Source organism: Aquarana catesbeiana, linkage group LG05, assembly GCF_042186555.1.
Source record: "Aquarana catesbeiana isolate 2022-GZ linkage group LG05, ASM4218655v1, whole genome shotgun sequence".
Classification (NCBI taxonomy): Eukaryota; Metazoa; Chordata; class Amphibia; order Anura; family Ranidae; genus Aquarana; species Aquarana catesbeiana.
In genome coordinates this window covers 301,432,470-301,456,445 of record NC_133328.1, presented here as the reverse complement: position 1 = coordinate 301,456,445, position 23,976 = coordinate 301,432,470, and the positions used below count along the sequence as shown (strand labels likewise).

The 23,976-nt window shown below is 40.1% G+C and overlaps 1 protein-coding gene across 1 annotated transcript in view; it reads right to left on the bottom strand.

The window, feature by feature from the left end:
* LOC141144792 (uncharacterized) overlaps positions 1-23,976 on the bottom strand; it is a 64,994-nt gene that overhangs the window by 14,987 nt on the left and 26,031 nt on the right. Inside the window, exons 7-11 of the mRNA XM_073630821.1 lie at positions 20,552-20,709; positions 14,914-15,040; positions 14,214-14,396; positions 13,955-14,098; positions 8,639-8,793 (exon numbers count right to left, since the gene is read on the bottom strand). Of these exons, the coding sequence (XP_073486922.1) occupies positions 8,639-8,793; positions 13,955-14,098; positions 14,214-14,396; positions 14,914-15,040; positions 20,552-20,709 (767 nt within the window). The remainder of the gene's footprint in view (positions 1-8,638; positions 8,794-13,954; positions 14,099-14,213; positions 14,397-14,913; positions 15,041-20,551; positions 20,710-23,976) is intronic.

The window sequence follows — 23,976 nt, the reverse complement described above, 5'->3', positions numbered from 1 at the left end:
ATGGGAGTGCTCCACTGCTTCTCTCCTGACAAGCTAATCGAGTGACTGGGCTGGAAACTGACTTAATAATCTGACCCCAGTGTCACTGTTGTTCATGCATGAAACGTTCCCTCATTGTAGGCCCCTGGCTGGGAGTTACGGGGCAACAACATTCCTGCAGCTACGGGGAGCTACATAAATAAGTATGAACTAGAGACAGGGAGGGGGTATGTCATACTCTGACTTATTTAGCCGTGTGTGTTCTGATAGGATAGAACTAAACAACAGAGGATCAAATGATGCTATCTTTACAGCATAGAACTGAAGTATAGAACTGAACAAAACTTGCAGTCAGCAGACTTTAGTTCTATGTCATGGCTACACATGGTAAATATGAAATATTAATGTGCATTTTTTCATATTTACCTAGCTAAAAAATAAAATCATAATTTCTAGTCAAAGACATAATAAATACAAAAGTTTACAAAAATACTATACAATACCATAAATTAGTACACAAATGATCTGTTTAGACATTACTCCTAAAACTCCTGATTATTTATTAGAGCTAACAACCATTTTCTGCAAAACTAAAAACAAAAATATCAGGCCATTCTGCCTGGCTGCCAACCGCAAGTACCTGCTTGCTGTGCTTAGCTTGAAGGCCAGGCCCTATAGCATTGTGTATAAGACCTGGGGGTCATCAAGTATTGATAGGCCTACTTGCCTTATAGGAAAGGGGGCTGCTATAGGCAAAGAACACAGAGCCAGCTATAGTGCCTGACCATCATCACTGGGCGTAGGCGTGAAATTTCTGCTTATGTCAAAATGCAAAGGTTAAAAGCATCTCCTAAGATCCTTTGCAATGGTGGCTGTTCATACCATTTCACACTAATTTGTGCTTCCCTTGGTTATAGTCTACAAGGTGTGTCTAAAAAGTTTGGTGAATGGTATCAGAAAACAAACAAAACAGAACATACAAACAAATTACCTTTATTGGCCTTCAAAATAATCGCCATCCTTCACAACACACTTTTGGCAATGTTCATAAAGCTGATATTAACTGTCAGCAAAGGCCTCTTTAGGAATCAATCGCGGAACCACTGTCACACATTCTTGGATTGCCAACATGTCCACAAAACATGCGCCTTTCATGATGCTCTTTGGGCGGGGAAACAGTCCTCAGTCCACAGGCGCCAGATTAGGGTAGTACGGTGGATGAACGAGAACAGGTACGCGGCGCTGAGCCAAAAATTGGCGCACATGAATCGCACAGTGCACAGGTGTGTTCTTGTGCAGCAACATCCACTGTCCAGTCTTGGGCAACTGTGGCCAAACACGGCGAATGTGTCGTAGCAACCGTTTTCAAAACTTCCTTGTAGAATGCATCGCTCATGGTTTGACCTGCAGGAACGAATTCCTTATGGATGATACCCCCCTTGTCTAAGAAGGCGATCAACATTGTCTTGACCTTGGACTTTTTGCGTCAGAGGGAAGACAGTGAACTCCATTCCATCGATTGCCGCTTGGATTCCGGATTGAACTGGTAGCACCAGATCTCATCCCCTGTGATGATGGTTCGCAGAAAGCATTTGAACCAGTTGTAAATATATTTTCTGCTCACAGCTTCCATCCCGTACACTTGCACCAACATTTCATGCATCTCCGTCGCACCGTTTTCCCTAACTTGTAGCAGAACTTGATGTTTACTTGTTGCTCCATTGCAGTCACCCTACCTCTCACACTGACTACCTTCAACTGTCCGCAGCGGGTTTACCCTGATGGTCATGTGTACTCCAGACTAGGTGGTGCTTCTCAATGTGTCTCTGCAATAGCCACGTGCATGCGCGAGCACCTGGCCCATGCTGCCATTGAGATATTGGAACATTCACCAAACTTTTTAAACACACCTTGCATAGGCTTGTTAAGTTAACTTCTGCTCTACTGAGCTTTACTGTGTCCGTAGTCCGAGAAAGTCCTTTGTTTAAGGTAAGTGTCCTTTATAAAGCAAACAATTGTATCCAACTTCGGTTACAAACAGACATACTCCTAGTTGCCTCCTCACATGGAGACACACACATGCACTATCCTTGAGATCTAGCACTAGCTGCCTTAATCCAGACCTAGAGAAAAAACATCAAACTGCAGTCCATGGAATTGGGAGTCTGTCCCACCCAGAGCTCTATCAGACTCCCAGTAAAATCAGCCCCAGAACGGACTTTAATAACACAGGATAAAGAACTATCTTTCTTTACCATGAAGTCTTTGCTGGTATTACCTTAGATTGCAAATCTAAGAATTCGTGGAGGAACATATATCCAATCAATCACTTTTCCTGGCATTCGAACCTGTTTCACAGACACCCCGCTACAATAGATTTGTATACCTCTAAAAAGGAGTAGCGCAACTACCAGATAAATGTTCCCTTCCCAATGACAAGGCAAATCAGGACTTCCTTAAAGAGGAAGTAAAACCTCTTAAAAAAAAATACACCCTGCAAGGCAAAGGCATAATGAGCTAATATGCATAGCATACTAGCTCATTATGAATTACTTACCCGAGATCGGCCCTCGTTTGCCTCCTGCGACACCGCCATCTATCCCGGAGTGACTTCCCACTGTGACTGGCCGGAGCTGCGATGACGTCACTCCTGCACATGCATGCTGGTGCCGCCACTAACAGCATGATCGCCGTTAGAAACGGCATGCTTAGTGCGCCTGCGTCCGATGTCTATGGCGCATGCGCCGTAGACATCGGTGCCACTATTCCTGCAAATATCCCCTAAACCTTTTAGGTTTGGGAGATATTTCTTGCACCTACAGGTAAACCTTAAAGTGGTGTTCCGGCCGAAATGATACTTTTTAAATAAAAATACCCCTATAATACACAAGCTTAATGTATTCTAGTAAAGTTAGTCTATAAACTAAGGTCTGTTTTGTTAGTTTATAGCAGTAGTTTGTTATTTTATAAACATACAGCAGGCCGTGGCCATCTTAAGTGTGGGCATCTGAAGCCAGACTGTATTTCTTCCTGGATCTCATCCTTGCAGATCTTGCACATACTCAGTGCAGCACAAGCAATGTAATAGGTTTCAGGTCAGGTTTCCATAGCAATGACAGTGTCAGAGGAAGTTGCCGCCCCTTCCCAGAAGGCATTGCAAACAGGAAATGATGCGATGGGCCGCAGCCAGGGAGGAGGAAGTGAAAAGTGAATACAGCAGATATACAGTAGGTGCTGAGAAAATTTTTTTTAAAATATCCAATTCGTTTACAGTGCACAGTTTAGTGAGGGATGCTGAAGAGTTGTAAAAGTGGGTGGAACTCCACTTTAATCTAGGCTTCCTGTAGGTTAAAGCGATTGTAATGGGTTTACAACCACTTTAACGGCCCAATAATGCTGGAGGCACAAAAAAATTTATAATAATATTGATAATAAATTTAAAAGCTAAAATAATCCTCTTTTTAAAGTGGTTGTAAACACTTACACACCACTTTTACCTACAGGTAAGCCTATAATAAAGCTTACTTGTAGGTACCATGAATATCTCCTGTATCAGCATGTGCCGACATCATCGGCACATGCGCACTGAAGAAACGGCTTGCCCGTGCTGCTTCTTCAGCTGCTGTGCCGTTACATGCGGGGCAGTGATGTCATCGCAGCTCCAGCCAATCACAGCGGCGGAGCCCGCGATACATGGATATAACTCCGGGAGACATGTCGCCGGCCACAGCAGTGTGGCGGGATCGCTGCGGAAGCTTCGATCTAAAGTAAGTATTTCATAATGAACTAGTATGCTTATTGTCAATGCTAACCTGTCAATTCATGGGTTTCTAATAGGAGATAGACAATATAAATCTGCAGCGTTTGCAGACATTTCCTATTTTTCCTCACACAACCTCATATCTCTATTCCAAATTTGATGCAAGCATTTGCACATTACGGTTATGTTTCCAACCTCAAAATTAATTATAAAAAATCAAAGGCATTGAATTTGTCTCTGACCTCTCATACATTGGCCTTAGACATGTGCAGGATGAAAAAATTTGTTTAGTTTCGTTTTGTTTCGATTCGATATTTAACTAAATTCGTTTAGTTAAATTCGTTGCATTCGTTACATTCGTTTTCGGAATTAGTATTCGAATTCGAAAAAATTCGACCGCATTCGAAAAAAACTATCAAATTCGAAAACATTCTACCACATTCGAAAAAACTGTCAAATTCGAAAAAATTCTACCACATTCGAAAAAAACTATCAAATTCGAAAAAAATCTGTCAAATTCGAAAAAATTCTACCACATTCGAAAAAAACTATCAAATTCGAAAAAATTCTACCACATTCGAAAAAAACTGTCAAATTCGAAAATATTCTACCACATTCGAAAAAAAACTATCAAATTCTAAAAAATTCTACCGCATTCGAAAAAAACATTAACTGAATTTGAAAAAGTAAACTATATATAACCATTTTGCGAAATTTGAAATTTGTATAGAATGAAATCGAATTCCAATAGAAAAGATTAGGATAGAATAGAAAGTATAAAAGAATAGCATAGAAAAACAATAGAACAGTATATGTGTATATATATAAAACAATCTTCCGAAATTGGAATTTGGTACAGAATGAATTTGAATAGAAAAGATTAGAATAGAATATTTTATATTTTTTTCTATTCTGTTCTATTGTTTTTCTATGCTATTCTTTTATATTATTTTCTGTTCTATTCTAATCGAATTCTAATATATATAACACCATCTTCCGAAATTTGAATTTCTTATAAAATGAATTCGAATTTGAATAGAAAAGATTAGAATAGAGTAGAAGAGAAAAGACTAGAAAAACAATAGAACAGAATAGAATAAAATATATATATATATATATATATATATATATATATATATATATATATATTATATTTTAATCTGTTCTGTTCTATTGTTTGTCTAGTCTATTATTTTCTATTCTAATCTTTTCTATTCAAATTCGAATTCATTCTATACGAAATTCCACTTTTAGAAGCCATCTTCCGAAATTCGAATTTCGGATAGAATGAATTCAAATTCAAATAGAGAGGTTTAAAATAGAATAGAAAAAAATAGCATAGAAAAACAATGAAACAGAATAGAAAAAAAAAAAAAAATATATATATATATATATATATATATATATATATATATATATATATATATATATATATATATATATATATATATAAAACATCTTCCAAAATTCAAATTTCATATAGACCGAAATCAAATTTGAATATAAAAGATTAGAATAGAAAATAATAGAAAAGAATAGACTAGAAAAACAATAGAACAGAATAGAAGAAAATATAATATATATATTATATTTTCTTCTATTCTGTTCTATTGTTTTTCTAGTTCATTCTTTTCTATTATTTTCTGTTCTAATCTTTTCTATTCAAATTCGAATTCATTCTATACGAAATTTAAACTTCAGAAGCCATATTCCGAAATTCGAATTTCGTATAGAATGAATTTGAATTTGAATTGAAAAGACTATTATAGAATATAAAATAATAGAAAAGAAAAGCATAAAAAAACAATAGAAGAGAATAATAAAAAAAATTATATATATATATATATATATATATATATATATATATATATATATATATATATATATATATATGTATATATATATATATATATATGTATATATATATATATATATATATATATATATGTATATATATATACATATACATATATATATTCTATTGCTTTATTATTTTATGTTCTGTCTTATTGTTTTTTTAGAAAAACGTTTTCTATTTTTTTCTAATTCGATTCGAATATGTTTTCGAATTCATTCTTTTTTTTCTGATTCGTTTAAATTCTTTACTTTTGTCATTCGGAAATTCGGATGCATCCGAATTTCCGAATAATGAAAAATTCGTCCGAATTTCGATTCGGAACAAAACGCAATGTACATGCCTAATTGGCCTTAGTTTGGAAAAATTGTTCCTTCACTTGGGTAGACAGGGCACTGAAATACTTGGGAGTCTGGATTACACCCACCTTAAATGCTCTATATAAAAATAATTTTAATCCTATAATACGGTTTTTAAAGAAGGATTTACAGAAATGATCACTTAAGTATTTCTCCTGGTTTGATAGGGCAGCCATAATCAAAATGACGGTATTACCAAGAATATTATATCTATTTAAAACCCTACCAATTTTCTTACCCTCAAAATCTTCATTACTCTTTGCAGTCATTACTTAGGAAATTTCTGTTGGTGGATAAGAGACCATGTATTAATCTCCAAATACTTACACGTCCAAAACAAATTGGGGGAATTGGGTTTCCCAATTTTAATAAAGAGTGGATGGATTTAGAGAATGACTTAAGCGCTCTACTGGTGAAATTCTCTCTTTAGATACTATATGATTCATGCTCTGATATGCTAAAACAACACCCACTAATTGGTGCAACCCTAAAAGTTTATGGTCATATGGTCACCATGGGTTATTTTCAGAAATTCACCAGACTTCACTCAGGTTACAACTTACATTTATTTATTTATTTAAATCTTTATTTTTGAGTTTACAGTAAATCGCTCATTGTTATCTTTATTGTTTTATTATTTTAACTCAGATATTTTTTTTTTTTAATTCTTCTATTTATTACTACTTAATCTTAAATGGTTATATTTTATGATTAGACTTTCTTAAGGCCAATTGGTTACATATTCATATTCACTTTGATAACTAAATGTTAATTTGGCATTAAATTCATATAACGATGTTGTTTATGTCCAATCCGATAATACTAATATAATTTTTGTATACATGTGTAGCGCTTACCCCCAAAGGAGCGGCTAATTAAAATTTATATCCGTAATTCACGTTTCCATTCAACCCTCGCAGCCCATAGATTTAAAACTCAGAGTCCTTAATGCTTTTTCACTTGCTTTATTCATTAACATGAACTGGGATGGGGGAAGGACTTTCTCTGAGATGCTCTCTGTTACATCATCATCTTTCACTGGCTCTTACTGGAAAACTATGATCAATTGCGGATAGTTGGGAAATCACTTTATGTGATTTTTTCAATCGGGGAAGATAGAAGTAGATTTGATAGAGAATAATTGATAAAGAGTCACTCTGAATAACTTCTTCATCTGCATGACTTTTAAAGAACAGTCCATATCTCTATATGTGTGCTTGCAGCTTCACCGCTACCTTGTTACCACTACTTCCCATCTGCATGGTACTTCCAAGTTGAGCTAAAGAAAAGTCACTCCGAATAACTTCTCCTGCTTGACTGATTGGAATCCCGGGGCCTTGCTGAACCCAAAGTCATAGACCATCACTGTCCATCTCACTGACTTGCGTACCAACAACCCTCAGCCTCTGGTAGTACCCTTCCCTTGGGCTTTCACTTACGTGATCAATAGTCCATGTGCCACTCATAAACGATCAATCGCCCAGTTTCCTTCTGCTTTGTTGCTATTTCTTCCGCAATAATTCTTAGTTTCTTTTCTCCTTTATGGCCCAGTGACTACATGCTGTAAGGTGTCGTCTGTTCCTCCATGAGGACCGGTTCTTTACCCTTGTTGCAGGGGTAAAGCTCCATCGGTTCCCTGGAGGGGAAAAACCTCCACTCCCCCCTCCGGGGACCAGGCTGGCTCCTCTCACTCCTCAGAGCAGGACTCCCACACCAACACGAACCCCAAAAAACTTTCAACTCCCGGCACTACCTGACCCCCCTTTTATATGAGAGTCCCAGGCCTTACCAAGCAAATTAATGATTGGCCAAGACTAAGTCTAAATTTATCTGACATAGAAACTACTAGGAAAGGTCACCTACCTAAAAGTAGGTGCCCGCTACACATGTATGGAACAACTGGATACCTTAAGCTGCATATATATATATATTCTTATAAGCTTTTGATATTTTTATATTGTATACATGTTGTAAAACTTTTGTGATTATATGTGAAATACAGTACAAAACCTCATGTATGTTTAACTATTAATATGTTTAAAAAATGTATAAAAATGTATTGTACCCATAGAATGGCCTTATTTATGGGTAGCTTTGGCACAGTTTGGGCTGGGACATAATTTTATAAGATGGATACAACTACTCTACTAAGCTCTATTGGCTGGATTGGAAATTAACAGTGACTTATCAGACCCTTTTCCATTAAAAAGGGGAACAAGGCAGGGTTGCAATCTAAAACTCATGTTGTTTGCCCTGGCATTAGACCCATTGGCAAGCCTTAATCAGAGAGTCATCTGAAATTCAATGTTTTTGTAGGGGGCCTCTGGAAGAGAAAACTTCCCTGTACACAGATACTGTTTTTGGGGCATACATCTGCATCATTGCAAGTAACCACGTCGCTTATAAAACACTTTATTTTTTAAATATTAAGAAAGTTTTATTTAACAACATAAAATGTTCAAGTGTACATACACTGCCGATCATAGGGTTCCAATCATACAACAAAATTTAGATAACATGACAACAATTCCCCAATGTATCATTCATAGAATAATCTCTCTTAAAAAAAAACATGGGTGTAAAAAGAATTAAAGAAAAACAACTTTTATTTTTTTTTAATTTAAAATATATTTGCACAATTTTTGTAATTCCTTTTAATTTCTGGGTAAAAAGCAAACTGCTTACCCTAACGAATTGTTCACAGCTTTGTGACACTTTAGTAAGAGCATTTAGCTGAGCGAGATCTGCTGAGTATGTAAATTCTCTCTTGTAGCACCCAGGATCCTCACATGGGCTTACTGGTATACGCCTTTCACCATCATGGCCTATAACTGTTATACCTGTAACCAAAAAAATTATAAATTGTAATGTGACTGTTTATGACAGAGCTAGTGTCAAAATAGTTAAAGAGGTTGTAAATCTCCATGGGGAATTGGTACCTATACGTAAGGAAGAGGGAAGAGGAAAGGAAGAAAAACCCACCAGGGTTTACTTCCTCTTTAAATGACTTGATTGTACCCGTATTAGTGTAATTGTGACAGAGAAAATTGAGTACTGTCCGTGATCCTTTTTTTATTTGCACTAACATACAATTTTTCAGGACAAGCTTTCGGGGTATGTCCCCTTCTTCAAAGTCCAAGCAGTACTGATTCACAAATTTTTAAGCAGAATGTTAAAGAAGAAAAAAAAAAAAAGAGAAAAACAAACACATACAAATCAATGGTAATAAAGATAGCAGCAGAGTTAGTGAGATAAGACAGAGGGAGAGCTATAGAATGCAGGGGGGTCGTAAAACTTTAGCATAATGTGTAAGGAAATTATATGAAATATGTGAATGCAATACTTTTAACACTCCCTGGATTGATTGGACACAGCAGTCTCTCCTATAGAATGACGGATGTCCACCGTCACCCACCGCCATCCAATCTGATCCTGTCCGCCAAAAACAGACAGATGGAGGTCCTATTTTCCATCCATCTGGTGGATCGGATGGCATCAGATGGTAACAGAGAGGCGGTCTATTTCCATCCGATTGCCCTATAGGGGAGAGCAGGACTGTGTCCATGTCCACTCAGATTGGATCAGCAGACAGATCCCCCATTGAGCAAGCAGATTGCACTTCACGAAGGTGCCCCTGTGAAAAGGACATGAAGGAGTTCACAAGTCACGTGCACAGCTGTGTGTGGCAGTGCAGGTGTTTTTCTGCATTCAGGCACTCAATGCATTGCAAGTGGGCTTCCAATGCACTTCAGCACATCTATACATGTCTGTGAAACTCTTACTTGTGGCACAGCAATCTAAGCTTATTTTATGGATACAAGAAAGCTTTTGGTTTATTTAACCATGCCCCTTTAAGCCCCTCCCATTGTTAGCACAACCTGGCCTTACCAACTGTTCACTGTGGCATGCAAAGCATTTCGCATTACTGCTTTTCTTGGGGCACCAAACATCAATCCTATAGTTTATACTACAAAAAAAGCTGTGCACCGCTAATGTGTTTGAGTTTGACATGAAGAAAAGGTGGCAACCCTAAGCCCAGCGGCTCTCATTCACCCAGCCCAGCAAGCAATTCAGGGCCAATGGGAAACTAACAGCCAGAGGATTATGGGACTTGTAGTTCCAGATACCATGCCGAGCAGAAAGGGAAAGAAGAGCGGAGAGAGGACCGGGAGAGGAGAAGAGGAACCAAGGCTGTCCAGCTGTCCACAAGGTATGAATACTTTTTCAAGGTATATATATATATATATATATATATATATATATATATATATATATATATAAAATTGTGTTTTATAGTTCCCCCCCCTACTTTTGCCCCTGCCCCCCCCATATGCCCCCCCTAAATATGAAAGCTGGAGTCGCCACTGTGCAGCCTGGCTGCATTACAGTAAATAAATACAGAGGTTCAATTAGGCTTTAAAATATTAAGCTAAAAGTTTTTTTTGTTTATTTTAAGTTTTGGATGGAATATAAAAAGGTTAAAACCCAGTCAGATGTTTATTGTTATCTGTAACTAAGCTTTGGAGATTCACCCTCCCTATTTACCTGATCACTATCATTACTGGGGACTAGGGATGAGCTTCGAGTTCGAGTCGAACTCATGTACGACTAGAACATCGGCTGTTCGGCTGTTCGCCAGTTCGCCGAACAGCGAACAATTTGGTGTGTTCGCTGCAAATTCGAAAGCCGCGGAACACCCTTTAAAAGTCTATGGGAGAAATCAAAAGTGCTAATTTTAAAGGCTTATATGCATGGTTTTGTCATAAAAAGTGTTTGGGGACCTGGGTCCTGCCCCAGGGGACATGGATCAATGCAAAAAAAAGTTTTAAAAACTGACGTTTTTTCGGGAGCAGTGATTTTAATAATGCTTAAAGTGAAACAATAAAAGTGTAATATGCCTTTAAATTTTGTACCTGGGGGGTGTCTATAGTATGCCTGTAAAGGGGCGTATGTTTCCCGTGTTTAGAACAGTCTGACAGCAAAATTACATTTAAAACTACTCGTGGCTATTAATGAATTGTCGGTCCGACAATACACATAAAAGTTCATTGATAAAAACGGCATGGGATTTCCCCACAGGGGAACCCTGAACCAAAATTTTTTTTAAAATGGCGTGGGGGTCCCCATAAATTCCATACCAGGCCCTTCAAGTCTGGTATGGGTATTAAGGGGAACCCCGTGCCAAAATTTAAAAAAAAAATGGCATGGGGGTCCCCCTCAAAATCCATACCAGACCCTTCAGGTTTTAAGGGGAACCCCGCACTAAAATTTAAGAAAAAATGTCGTGGGGTCCCTCTAAAAATCCATACAAGACCTTTATCCGAGCACGCAACCTGGCAGGCCCCAGGAAAAGAGGGGGGGACGAGAGAGCACCCCTCCTCCTGAACTGTACCAGGCCACATGCCCTCAACATTGCGAGGGTGCTTTGGGGTCTCCCCAAAGCACCTTGTCCCCATGTTGATGGGGACAAAGGCCTCATCCCCACAACCCTTGGTGGTTGTGGGGGTCTGTGGGTGGGGGGCTTATCAGAATCTGGAAGCCCCCTCTAACAAGGGGACCCCCAGGGTGGGGCCGGGATCTGGGGGTCCCCTTGTTAAAGGGGGCTTCCAGATTCCGATAAGCCCCCCACCTGCAGACCCCCACAACCACCAGTCATGGGTTGTGGGGATGAGGCCCTTATCCCCATCAACACGGGGACAAGGTGCTTTGGGGGGACTCCAAAGCACCCTCCCAATGTTGAGGGCATGTGGCCTGGTATGGTTCAGGAGGGGGGGCGCTCTCTCGTCCCCCCCTCTTTTCCTGCGGCCTGCCAGGTTGCGTGCTCGGATAAGGGTCCGGTATGGATTTTTGGGGGGACCCCACGCCATTTTTTTTATAACTTTGGTGCGGGGTTACCCTTAAAATCAATACCAGGCCTGAAGAGCCTGGTATGGAATTTAGGGGGACCCCCACACCATTTTTTAAAAAAATTTTGGTTCGGAGTTCCCCTGTGGGGAAATCTCATGCCATTTTTATCAATGAACTTTTATGTGTATCGTCGGACCGACAAATCATTAATAGCCGCAAGTAGTTTTAAATTACTTTTTTCCTTTGAAATGTCATTTTGCTGTCAGACTGTTCTAAACATGGGAAACATGCTCCCCTTTACAGGCATACTATAGACACCCCCCAGATGCGAAATTTAAAGGAATATTACACTTTTATTGTTTCACTTTAAGCATTATTAAAATCACTGCTCCCGAAAAAACGTCCGTTTTTAAAACTTTTTTTGCATTGATCCATGTCCCCTGGGGCAGGACCCAGGTCCCCAAACACTTTTTATGACAATAACTTGCATATAAGCCTTTAAAATTAGCACTTTTGATTATTCATGTTTGAGTCCCATAGACTTTAACGGCGTTCGCGTGTTCAAACTAATTTTTTGCCTGTTCGCATGTTCTGGTGCAAACCGAACAGGGGGGTGTTCGGCTCATCCCTACTGGGGACTTCTTCCAATGGGGACCCCTGTTCTAGTGACAACTAATATATGATCCCCCTCACTTTGGAGAGATTTCCATTCATTTACTATTGTGTCTCTAGGACAGGAAGTGATAGAATCTTACCATTTCATACTAATTATAAAACTACAAAAACAGATGTTTTAGCTTTGAATATACTTTAATTGTCAGCTTTTCATATACAGTAATACCTTGGTTTGCAAGCATAATTCGTTCCAGAAGCATGCTTGTAATCCCAAGACCTCTGATATCAAAGCAAATTTTCCCATACGAAATAATGGAAACTCAGATAATTCGTTCCACAATCATTTATTCATATATAAATTAGCAAAATATGAGCAAAGGCTCATATTAACACTGTACAGTACTGTAGTAGGAATACTGTACTGTACTGTACATCCGTGTTGAAAAAAAAAAAGAATCACAGTTTTAATGTAAAAAAAAAAAAGGAACTACACTCACAATGTTAAGGAGTCTGGCACTTATCCATGTAAAGCCGCTGTGTATATTACAGTAAAGCCGCTGGTGTACAGTATACAGCGCTATATGTGGCCAGAGGTTATGGGGAGATGGTGGCTCCCAGTGCTTCCTGGAGAACTCAGAGACACTCTGGAACTGTTGACATCACATCCGGGTGCTCCGAACACACGTTATGCCGGCCCCACCCAGCTGGGAGTGTCTCTGGGTGTCTCCAACAGCTTTACTGTACATATACACAGCAGCTTTACATGGATGAACACCAGACTTCTTAACATTGTGAGTCTAATTTTGTTTTTACAGTAAAACTACTGCTCGTATATCAAGACAAATTTTTAAAAAATGTTGCTCGTCTTTTAAAACGCTCGTATACCACATTACTCTTAAACCAAGGTATTACTTTACAGGTTTGTAAAGATGTTTGCTTTAGAAAAGGCTCTAGAAATAAATAAAAAAACTTCTAGTTAAAAAAACAATAATCATTTATAGATCAATTTCAGGGACATTTATTACTACATAGATGTGGGTCATTCAGCACCAGGGAAGGCTAGGAAGTTTTGGTCTGGGAAGAAAACACATGGAGAGTCTGCCATAATAAGATTGGTGGCCAATGTAAAACATGGGTGTTTATTGTAACACACATTTTTAAATCTTCCAGCATTTACTTCATTTGCAGCCTTTAGCAGCATTTTACATGAAATTTCAAAACCATAAGAGAAAATTTCCCTTTGCCAGACACTGTGATTGTAGGTCTGAATGGGGTAAACTTAGTTAGATAATGGCCAACATGTGGCTAGCTGTATAATGGCCAGAATGTGGGTCCCATTCTGTTCAATGTCTAAATGGAAGAGTATCTTGAGCCCAACGTATCTTATTAGTACATGCTTAGGGGGAACATGCCTCTCTGTCCCCAGCCCAGTCCCCCCCTATTCAGCACTGGTACTCAAAACATGAACACTTCCACATTGCTTAGAAATTCAGCCAATCTGAATCATTCTGTTTAAGAAAAGTTGTGTGGTGTTGTTACCGGATTGTGATGACATGTCACAGAAGACCTCAAATTCAGAAAGTCCTTTGTCAACACCATCTGGGTCGATTACATATTTCCCCGATTCACTAATTCCAGCTTCTTTGAGAGCAGCACACGACTCTAAGATTGGAGGTTCTGAAACTTATAAAAAGGTGAAATGCATAGGCCCAATAGTGTTAGAGGCCCTTTACCTTAAAAATCATATGTCACAGCTTACGAAATATACAGTATATTTGAAACAAAGAGATAACCTTACTTGTTCCCAAGCAACGAAGCTTGCCTATATGGTAGAATGCCATTGATCGTGTTATATCTGTCACTCCAAATCTGATTTCCTTAATTGGCAATGATAACTTATCCGTTATGACTCCTTCATCTGTCCTCCACACACCATCATTTGCGTCACAGTTGCAAGATGTCATTTCAAAAGCACAGTCACCTATAATACATATACAATGATACAAATGATATTAAAGCAGCTGCATTCAAATTTTCTTAACATTTTTATTGTATACACTTACATTGTATTCCCCCTATCCCAAATATGTTCCATGCGTGTGACTGAGCTCCTTACCAATTTCTGTTTGCTGTACACAAAGGGGGACTTCAGCTCAGGATATCTGGATCTCTCATATATTTAAGGAAATATGAGCGAGCCCCGGGCTCTTTGCGCTCTTATTTCTCATTGTTGGTACTTTTGAAGATTAAAGTGGACATTGCATTGTGCAGAGTCACTTTGACATGCTTGGTGGCTTCCGTATATACGTATTTGTACATACTCCATTATATTTAGTACTTAGAAGCTTGCACTTGTATGACGCAAGTACAGGACCTGCCAAAGCAGTCTCCATAAAAGTATAGAGACCAGAATGTGATTAACTCCCTATTGTATATCAACTAAAGTATCTACTTTATACATAATCATTGATCAACATTTCTAACGCAAGGTATATTACCATTTTCTCCACATGCACATCTTCCACTGTTTGTTGGGGCTCCCCCCCAGGATGTGATGGCTTCCCCATCTCTGGAAACCCACCAACCCCATGGTCCATCCAAAAATCTAATGTACCGACAGTCCAGCTGTGAATTAAAAAAAGGAGATAACCTTTTAACAGCTTATAAATGGGAGTCCACATAAACAAACATCTTTATCATACAGTATGTGGCAGAATCCACTAATGGGGTATATGTATATTTGGTTTAACATAAACAGTAGTGTGTACTTACAATCCAAATTATGTTTTGAGAAAAACTGGAATAAAAACAAATGGCACATATTCAGGCATATCTGGAGGCTCAATTCACAAAGCTTTAACACAAGGATGGGGATTTTTATTTGAGCCATGTTACTGTCATTTTCAAATCTCATTGGAACCCACCCTGCTCTATTTAAAACTAAAAATACATTTTGGTTCAAAGTTAAATTGTTAGTTTAGTGGTGTATGTTAGTGTTTACTGTGTACTGACAGTGCCAACAGTTTACGCAGCGCTTTACAACATTAGGGCAGACAGTACAATTACAATACAATTCAATACAGGGGGAAACAGAAGGGGCCTGCTCGTTAGAGCTTACAATCTAGGAGGGAGGGTCAAGTTATACAAAAGGGTAATAGTTGTGGGGGAAGAGCTAATGGAGAAAATAGTGCAGTTGTTAGATGGAGGCAGGATAAGCTTCTCTGAAGAGGAAAGTTTTCAGGGATCGCCTAAAAGTGGATAAATTTGGAGACAGTCTGACAGATTGGGGTAGTGAATTCCAGAGGATGGGCGAGGCTCAGGAGAAGTCCTGGAGGCGGATATGGGAGGAGGTGATGAGGGAGTTAGAGAGCAGGAGGTCTTGGGAGGAACGGAGAGGGTGATTAGGTTGGTATTTTGAGACTAGGCTAGTGATGTAGCTGGGGGCAGAGTTATGGATGGCTTTGTAACTTATTGTTAGTATTTTGAATTTAATTTGTTGGGCGAGTGGCAGCCAATGGAGGGATTGGCAGAGAGGGGTAGCTAGCAGACACTGAGCGGTTTGTAAGGTGAATGAGTCTGGCAGCAGCATTCATGATGGATTGAAGGGGGGATAGTCTATTTAAAGGTAAGCCAATGAGGAGGGAGTTGCAGTGGTCGAGGCGAGAGATAACCAGGGAGTGAATCAGGAGCTTTGTGGTTTCATTGGTTAGAAAGGGATGTAGTTTAGAGATGTTGCGGAGGTTGAGGCGGCAAGCTTTGGAAAGTGATTGGATGTGTTGATTTATGGCACATGCCACTGACCCTTAAGGGAAATTGGTGAACTGGTTTCTCTTCAGTGTATGTTGTCACTATAATAGAGGACACATCTAATTGGGGAGTAGGTAATGTTAAGCCATTACTGTCATGCATGGTCACATGTGTTACCCCCTATGGCTTTGAAGTGGACAGGCATGGAAGTAGTGTAACTACTGTACCACTAATGAGCAGGTTGATGGTTTAAGATCCAGGGCAACAGCCGATTAGGGTATGTCAACACTTGAAAACCAACTTGTTATTCTCTGTTTCTATCAAGGACACCATATCATCAAGTTCCCCCCAAAAAAACAAAAAACACAGCTGTTTTCTTACTCATCACCACAGTAGCACTGAAACTGTCCCCAGTTTATTAAAAATGTAATGCTTGCGGTAACTAGTATCTCCCTGTAGAGTTATTTGAGAAGTTTCTACATTTTCAGTAATGAACAAGATTGACATTGGATTAAAAGAAGAAAAAAAAAAGTAGGTAACATATTAGAATAAAAACCTATTATTTCAGTATAATTTTGTTTGTTGATGTTGAGTTAATTTCCTAGCTGTGCAACAGCATAAAACAGTTTATATCCAAACTAAAAGCAATTTTTTTATAGGCTTCAGAATAGGAGTTTAAGTTCAAGGCCTTGTTCACATGAGCTTGTCTTCAAACGCACTCTATCTGTGTTCGGGGACATGAACCCACACCTGTACGGTTGTCAAATTAGGACCAGCGGCTGTATTCCAATAGACATGAATGGACTGCCTGCATGAGGATGCACAGAATACCTGTTGCAAGTAGCCTACTGTGTATTTAGTTAGCTGCCCAGGTAAGGGAGAAAGGGTTAATATTTTGCTGCCTTTTCCCAGTGTGTTTGTGGGCTTTCGCTGAGGTCCAGCCTCCCACCCATGTTCTATGAAAGGGAAGAGGTCCATATCCTAATGGGGCTCTGGGGAACACTTGGAGAAACACATGGAGAACACATGCAACTAGAAACTTGCTGGGACCTGTGGTCCACTTTGGGACGCTGATTCGTTGGAAGAACCATAGAACATGGACTTCTCTGTTCGAGCATGCCCAAGCTTGGAGTTTTCCTCAAAGAAACTTCACTTGTGCAGATAACCTGGAGCAGCCACAATTAGGTTTAGTTAGGAAAAGGACATTGTTGCATGTTATACATGTCGTGCCAAGTTTACAGTAAAGGTTGATTGAACTGCTCAGAGCCTGGTCTAAAGGGGTGCATGTGAGGTCTTGGCGTATTACTAAAGAACTTGGGTCCATAGCCAAAATATGGGGTATGCATAACATCACTATGACAGAGGTTCATTCAACAAGACAAGAAGGAAAAGGTAGTTGCCATGAGTAATTACAAGGAAAACAGCCAGTCTTTGGCATGGTATCTGGTTAGGTGACAGGTTATCCAGTAGCAAGGGTGTCAGTGCTTTGACTCCCTCCCTAGCTGTCCATTTCTTCTGGTCTCTGGGAGAGGACTAGCGTTTCGCAGATCGATGGCCCAGTCACTAGGTACGGGAAGAGAAGAGTTAAGTGACAGCATGTATGAGGTCCGCTCTGTGTGCTTGGTGGGACCCCATTCTGTTACTGGAAGTGAGGTAACAGAGATATGCTAAATGGCGGAATGGGCAGAGGCTCAGTCTGTCCCTCCGAATGCAACACATACATCAATTCCAGCATGTAGGACATGGGATGAAGAAGTGTGAGTTGGGAGGCTGCCTTGATGTTTGATTCTACACATGACTGCAGCTCCGCCTGGTCCTAGGCATTGGTGAGTACACCTCATCGGGCTAAGTGTTACCCCATGTACAAGGGTTATTGGCCTTGTTCAATGCCTGACCCACCCCGGGGTAGGCTGCCCATGTGACCCTCGCTTGGCGCCCAATGAGAAGGGAGAACATGGAGGACAGAACAGCCACCGTGTCACCTTGACCTGTTCTACCCTTACACACTTGTGCATCCTTGTGCGGGCAAAGATGGCCCTTCGCATGGGTATATGCATAGATACGCCTGTGTAAATGGGGCCTAAATGATCCAAAAAAAAGAATCTGACATTCATTAAGAATTCAAGAGTTTTTTCTAGTGTATGTGTTTTAAATGACAGTGATTGATTTACCACAAGTGAATGTTTGATGAAAGTTACATTCATTGCTTTATAAATAGGCCTAAAGTATATGTAAACTCAGTTTAACATGTTATCGTAATCTCAAAAGCTATTTTTGGTAGTTTTATCCAATCTGCAGCTTCCATTTAAATAATACCTGACAATCTTGCCATGTAGGTTATTCAGGCTCTTCCTGCTATAAATTGAAAGCGTTCTGCCCAGCCTCCAGATTGTGCCCCAGTGCTGTCACTCTTTCAGATAGGCTTTCAATAGATTTCTACGAATGGCAGTTTCAGCAATCATTAACTATTGTCACCATAAGTAGGCCCAGACTGGCCATAGGGCACACCGGACATTTGCCCACCGGGCTGCATGCTAACATGAGGTGGCTAATGTGACAGAGAAGGCCCAAAGCATCTGCCCCTTGAGCCCCTTGTCATGGAGAGACCAAGTATGGTGGCGGCGGGAGTGGGGTGGACAATGAAGGCCTTGGATCCCGTGGAGCTAAATCAGATGCAGGCAGCAGCGTCCTCAGGGCATGAGCAGCATGATAGCGGCTTGCTCTGCATATCATCCCAACACAGTGAGCGGGAGGCCCTAAAGATGGAGGCTGCAGGGAAGGTAAGCAGCAAGGGCACCTAGGACCAAGAGCTGAGGAGGGAGAAGACCCCCTCCCTGACCCCCGAAGAGGCAAGCAGCAGTGGGCGTAGCATCCCCAGTACATCCCAGAGCCTTGAACATCTTACTGCTGGCATAGAAGGTACCGAGAATCACACACACCTACCCCTCTCTCTCTCCCCACTCTCTGTCATCCCCCCTCTCTCCCTCCCCCCTCACTCCCCCCCTCCAGCATGCAGGCAGGGGGAATTGAGTGGACACTGACTGACAGGTGACAGCGAGTGAGCGTCACTGATCCCATCCCCACAAACACTACCACTAATCCCTTCCCCCCACCAGCACTGGCACTCATCCCATCCCTGCTAGCACTGGCACTCATCCCATCCCCTCCCAACACTGCCACTGACCCCCCCACAGCACTGTCACTGATCCTATCCCCCCAACACTGCCACTAATCACACCCTCAACCCCCCCCCCCAGACCCCACAACCAATGGGTGAGCTGTAGTGATGTGCAGTAACCTCCAGCAACCAATTAGCAAGCAGAAATTATGTGCTGTAACCTTTGGCAACCAATCGCAATCGTTGCCTGATCTGCTGCAGTAAACTGATTTTGAGTCTAGCTGCTATTTACTGTATGTCTCAGAGCAGGTAGAGAGCAAAATTGCATGGGGAGGCAAGAAAATGTGCGCCCAGGGTCAATATTAAAGACAGTGACAGGGGGTTCCAGAGGGTGAGAACCGAGACATAAAGTATACGATTATATTGCATATGCACCTGGCTCTCACCCGCAGGTCTCTGTCTGCCGCAAGCCATGTGGGCCTTTAGAGAGTTACACTGACTGAGTCTCTGAGTCCTCCCAGACTGGTCCTCCTTTCGACCTCATCACAGAACATGATGGTGGCGGTGCTCTGTCGTAGCTGCCTATAAAAACCCAGCTGAGAAAGACAGAAAACAGAATCTGTTATATGATGTGTGTAGCCAAATTCTGTTTTCTACTTCCATGTCGAGGTTCGGGCCTCCAGGGCAGGACCGTGACACGGGCAGGAACTTACTCTGCTCGAGTAATCCTCCAGTTGCAGTGTGTCACCTCTCACAATGCTCAATAGAGATGCTGGCGCTCGTAGAGATGCCGGTGCTCAATAGAGATGGTGGCGCTCGTAGAGAAGCCAGTGCTCAATAGAGATGCTGGTGCTCGTAGAGAAGCCGGTGCTCAATAGAGATGCCAGCGCTCAGTAGAGTATGCTGGTGTTTATGGAGGGAAAGTAGGCTTGTAGACTAGGCAACCTATTGGAGGAGGAATAAAGATGTATCAGGCTATGCACATTGCATAGGATATACAATATGCTAAGGATACACTATGGGCGTAGCCAGTTTTGTCCCAGTCCAGGCCTGACCAACAGCAAACCTGCCTTGGGATATGCCATGGAGCCATCACCGGAGTGCATGCATGTAGACAAGAAGTTGCTGCATAGAGGCTGTGGGAGATCAGTAGCACCGAGATGCAACAAAGGATGCCAAAAAGGTGAGAACAAGTATTTTATTCTTTTGCAAACTATGTGCCATTATATACTTCCATGAGTTTTGTCTTGGCAACTGACAGTCATACTTACTTTCACAAATTGCTCACAGCTTTCAGAAACACTAGTCAAGCTTCTTAGTTGAGCCAAGGAAGCTGTTTTATATGTGATAGTTCTGGAGTAACATCCAGGCTCTCTGCAGGGAATAACTCTCTCCTTATTTTCTGCATCATGTCCAACAATTGTTATTCCTGTATAACATCACAGTCAAACACAAACTGATATTATACTATGTTAGTATTACACTATTAAAAACATCAAATATATGTTAAATAACAAAAAAATAACAGCAACTGAAATATTTTTTAGTATTACAGGTAAAGAGGAGTGGTACCATTCACATAACTAGTAAGGCCAAGTGTACATGCAGTAAATATTTATTAACAGGGATTTACAATGCTGCAAATTATTGCTCCTTAAAGCAGCATTAAACCCAAAACCAAAAATGTACTATTTTACAGCTTAGCAATCATCAAATGTGGTGGCTGCATTTACTTTCTTTTTTTAGGCTTTTTTCTCTCTGTTTTTACCCAGTGATCTGACAAGTGACACACCTCCAATAATAGAGTGCACTCACTCTGGATGAAGGAGCACAGGGGGCACCTTTTGACAGCAGCATTGTTAATCTGGGTGGAGGGGAGTGTTAGCTGTACTCATGGCTGCCTTTTTTTAAGGCTTTTTTCTTTCTGTTTTTACCCAGTGATCTGGCAAGTGACACACCTCCAATAATAGAGTGCACTCACTCTGGATGAAGTAGCACAGGGGGCACCTTTGGACAACAGCATTGTTAATCTGGGTGGAGGGGAATGTTAGATTTACTAACTAGCAGATTTAGATACATTATCAAATTGAAGCTGAACTCCACTTAACACTTTACAAGCAGTTACAACAAACATTTTTTCGGGATAAAGGTTTTACATGAATAAATAAAAGTTGATAGTTGTAAGCCCTTGTCAGTAATAAATGGTTTGTTTTAACCCTGAAGCGGCTACATCTGCTGAACAACTTGTTCTGTTGAAAAGCAACAGACTTACTGACCAGATCACCAGGTGAACATGAAAGATTAAAAAAAAAAACGAATGCAGCCACCGCATCAAAGAATTGGTAAACTGCAATATAATAGATGTTTGCTTTTGGGTTTAACCTCCCTATATGGCTCAATTTTTGTAATCAATAACTGAAATAGCTGTATAGCATGCAAAAACCTCTGAATGGGAGTAACCCAACAAGGGAGTTGGATAATCATTTTATTGATATGAGGTCCATAGTCTGAGTGGTACTGTAATTGTTTGTTCTTTAGAGGTCAGAAGAGGAGATGTGTTTACACTGTTTAGCATGTGTTAAGAGGTTACTCTTCAGGGCCGAGTCGTTATCTGCTATCCATCTGACACTGCAGCATTTAGTTCACACTGTGCTCTGCATTTTATTAATCATTCATAAAATTTCATAATGATCATTCATAAAAGGGCAGTGTAGAGACAGCAGAGTTCAACTCTCTTTGCATAACGCTGCAGAGAACTCTCTGTGATTGGAGGAGAGGCTGCTCACATCACTTTGACAGGTCATATAACTGGAGTTATCCTCCTCCCAGCATTTTTTTCTCATTCATTAATTTATATGGGACATCACTTATTTTGGGACAGTGACACAGAAGACATATTTTGAAAGTACATCACTGTTTTCTCTAGTGATGTGGTGGTTGCCAGAGGGAGCCACTGAGAGCTGCAGGGTACATGAGATTGGCATTCCTGGTAATGTCAATTTCTTGATGGAATTTGGGGGGTTGTGTTCTCTGCAATGGAGCCATATTTGGTGGTGCAGCTGGTGTAAAATTGCTACTTCTTTACAGGTAACATCTATATTCAGAGATGTTGCTTTACATGTCAGTTAATTATCAAAGCCCTTGTGATGTTAAGAAAAGTAATAAGAACCGTACAGTCATACCTCCCAACTTTTTGAGATGGGAATGGGGGACACCTATCAGCAAAAGTATGCAGGCATAGGGCACACCCCTTGCCACGCCCCCTTAAAAGGAGAATTGTACAAAAAAACAAGATTGGTTGAACCCACAAGTGCTTTTTTTTACCACTACTATTCCTTTATATTGGCTTTTGGAATTTACAAATTTAGCAATTTAGCAAAAGTTTAACGCTTTTTGGTACATAAAAAGTGCATTTTATATATACATCTATATAGATCAGACCAAAATGAGGGACAAATGAGGAGGAATGAGGGACAGAGGGACATTACTCCAAATCAGGGACAGTCCCTCGAAATCAGGGACAGTTGGGAGCTATGGCACAGTGCAGGCAAAGGAGCCTGGGGAAGTCTTTAGAAAAAAAATAAGGGGTATAGTGTATAGTGTATGTAGTGTTCAACGGGACAAACAAGGTTGATCATGCTCATTTTGACAGCCAGGTGGCCCGGAATAAATATTTGATGAGCATAGAGATGTTATACATAAAGCTGCAGGGAGACTAGGATACATGACAGGGATGTGCCCTGAAAACTCCCTCTGGGCACATTTGTGTCTCACAATAGGTCAGCTGTATGAGATGCTGCTGGACAGAGTACAATATAATGCAACAGTGGTCCCAGGTGCACATGCACAATAGCTTCAATAAAGGGGACATATTTTAGATCACATCGGATGCAGGATAAAAGATGCTGCTTTTAAGAAATCTATCATTTAACATTATTTTATGCAACCATTAAGTGGTGTCTCTATAGAAAATAATAAAGTTATGAATATAGTGAATAATGTCAGACATGCATTTTGGTATATAACTGCTTTAAGGATGTTATGTGGTGATAAAGGATTGCAAAATTCAATTTTAAAAGTCTTCTTTTGATGTTCTGAGGTCTTTGTATAAAAGTGATAGAAAGGAAAAGGAGCATTAACCAAAAATGGAACAGGATTTTGAACTACTGTAAATGAAAATGTATAAAGTACACAATATTTATTAGACATTTATAGGATAGTAAAGGTTATTTATTGATGTCATAGCAGATTATGCTTCAGATATATACAAATCAATGGTTTCCATTACCATTTTACAGGCAGCGCTTCTGATTTTGTCTAAATAGAATCACAGAAGACGTGTAGCAGGCTTAGAAATCGGGTTATTTTACAGAATGCTTTTTGCATATAGGAGTTTCTGCCACTGTGCTATTGTGTGAGAATGTCCAATAGCTTCAAGATTGTTTATGGGTTTGTTAAAGAAAATATGAGCTACTTCTGATAAGATACTGGGTGAGTAAACTTGTGGCTACATACAGTACATACAGTGAATGTGGATTCATGATTTACCAAGATTTTTATTCTATTTCCATGCTAGCAGTGTCTATACTTCCAGGCAATGTAAAACTGGGTGTGCCTCAGATCTGTGTCATTTGTTGTAGTTAATAATTTATTCTGCTTCTTTGAATCATTGCTAGTTACCTTTTCTTAGTTCATC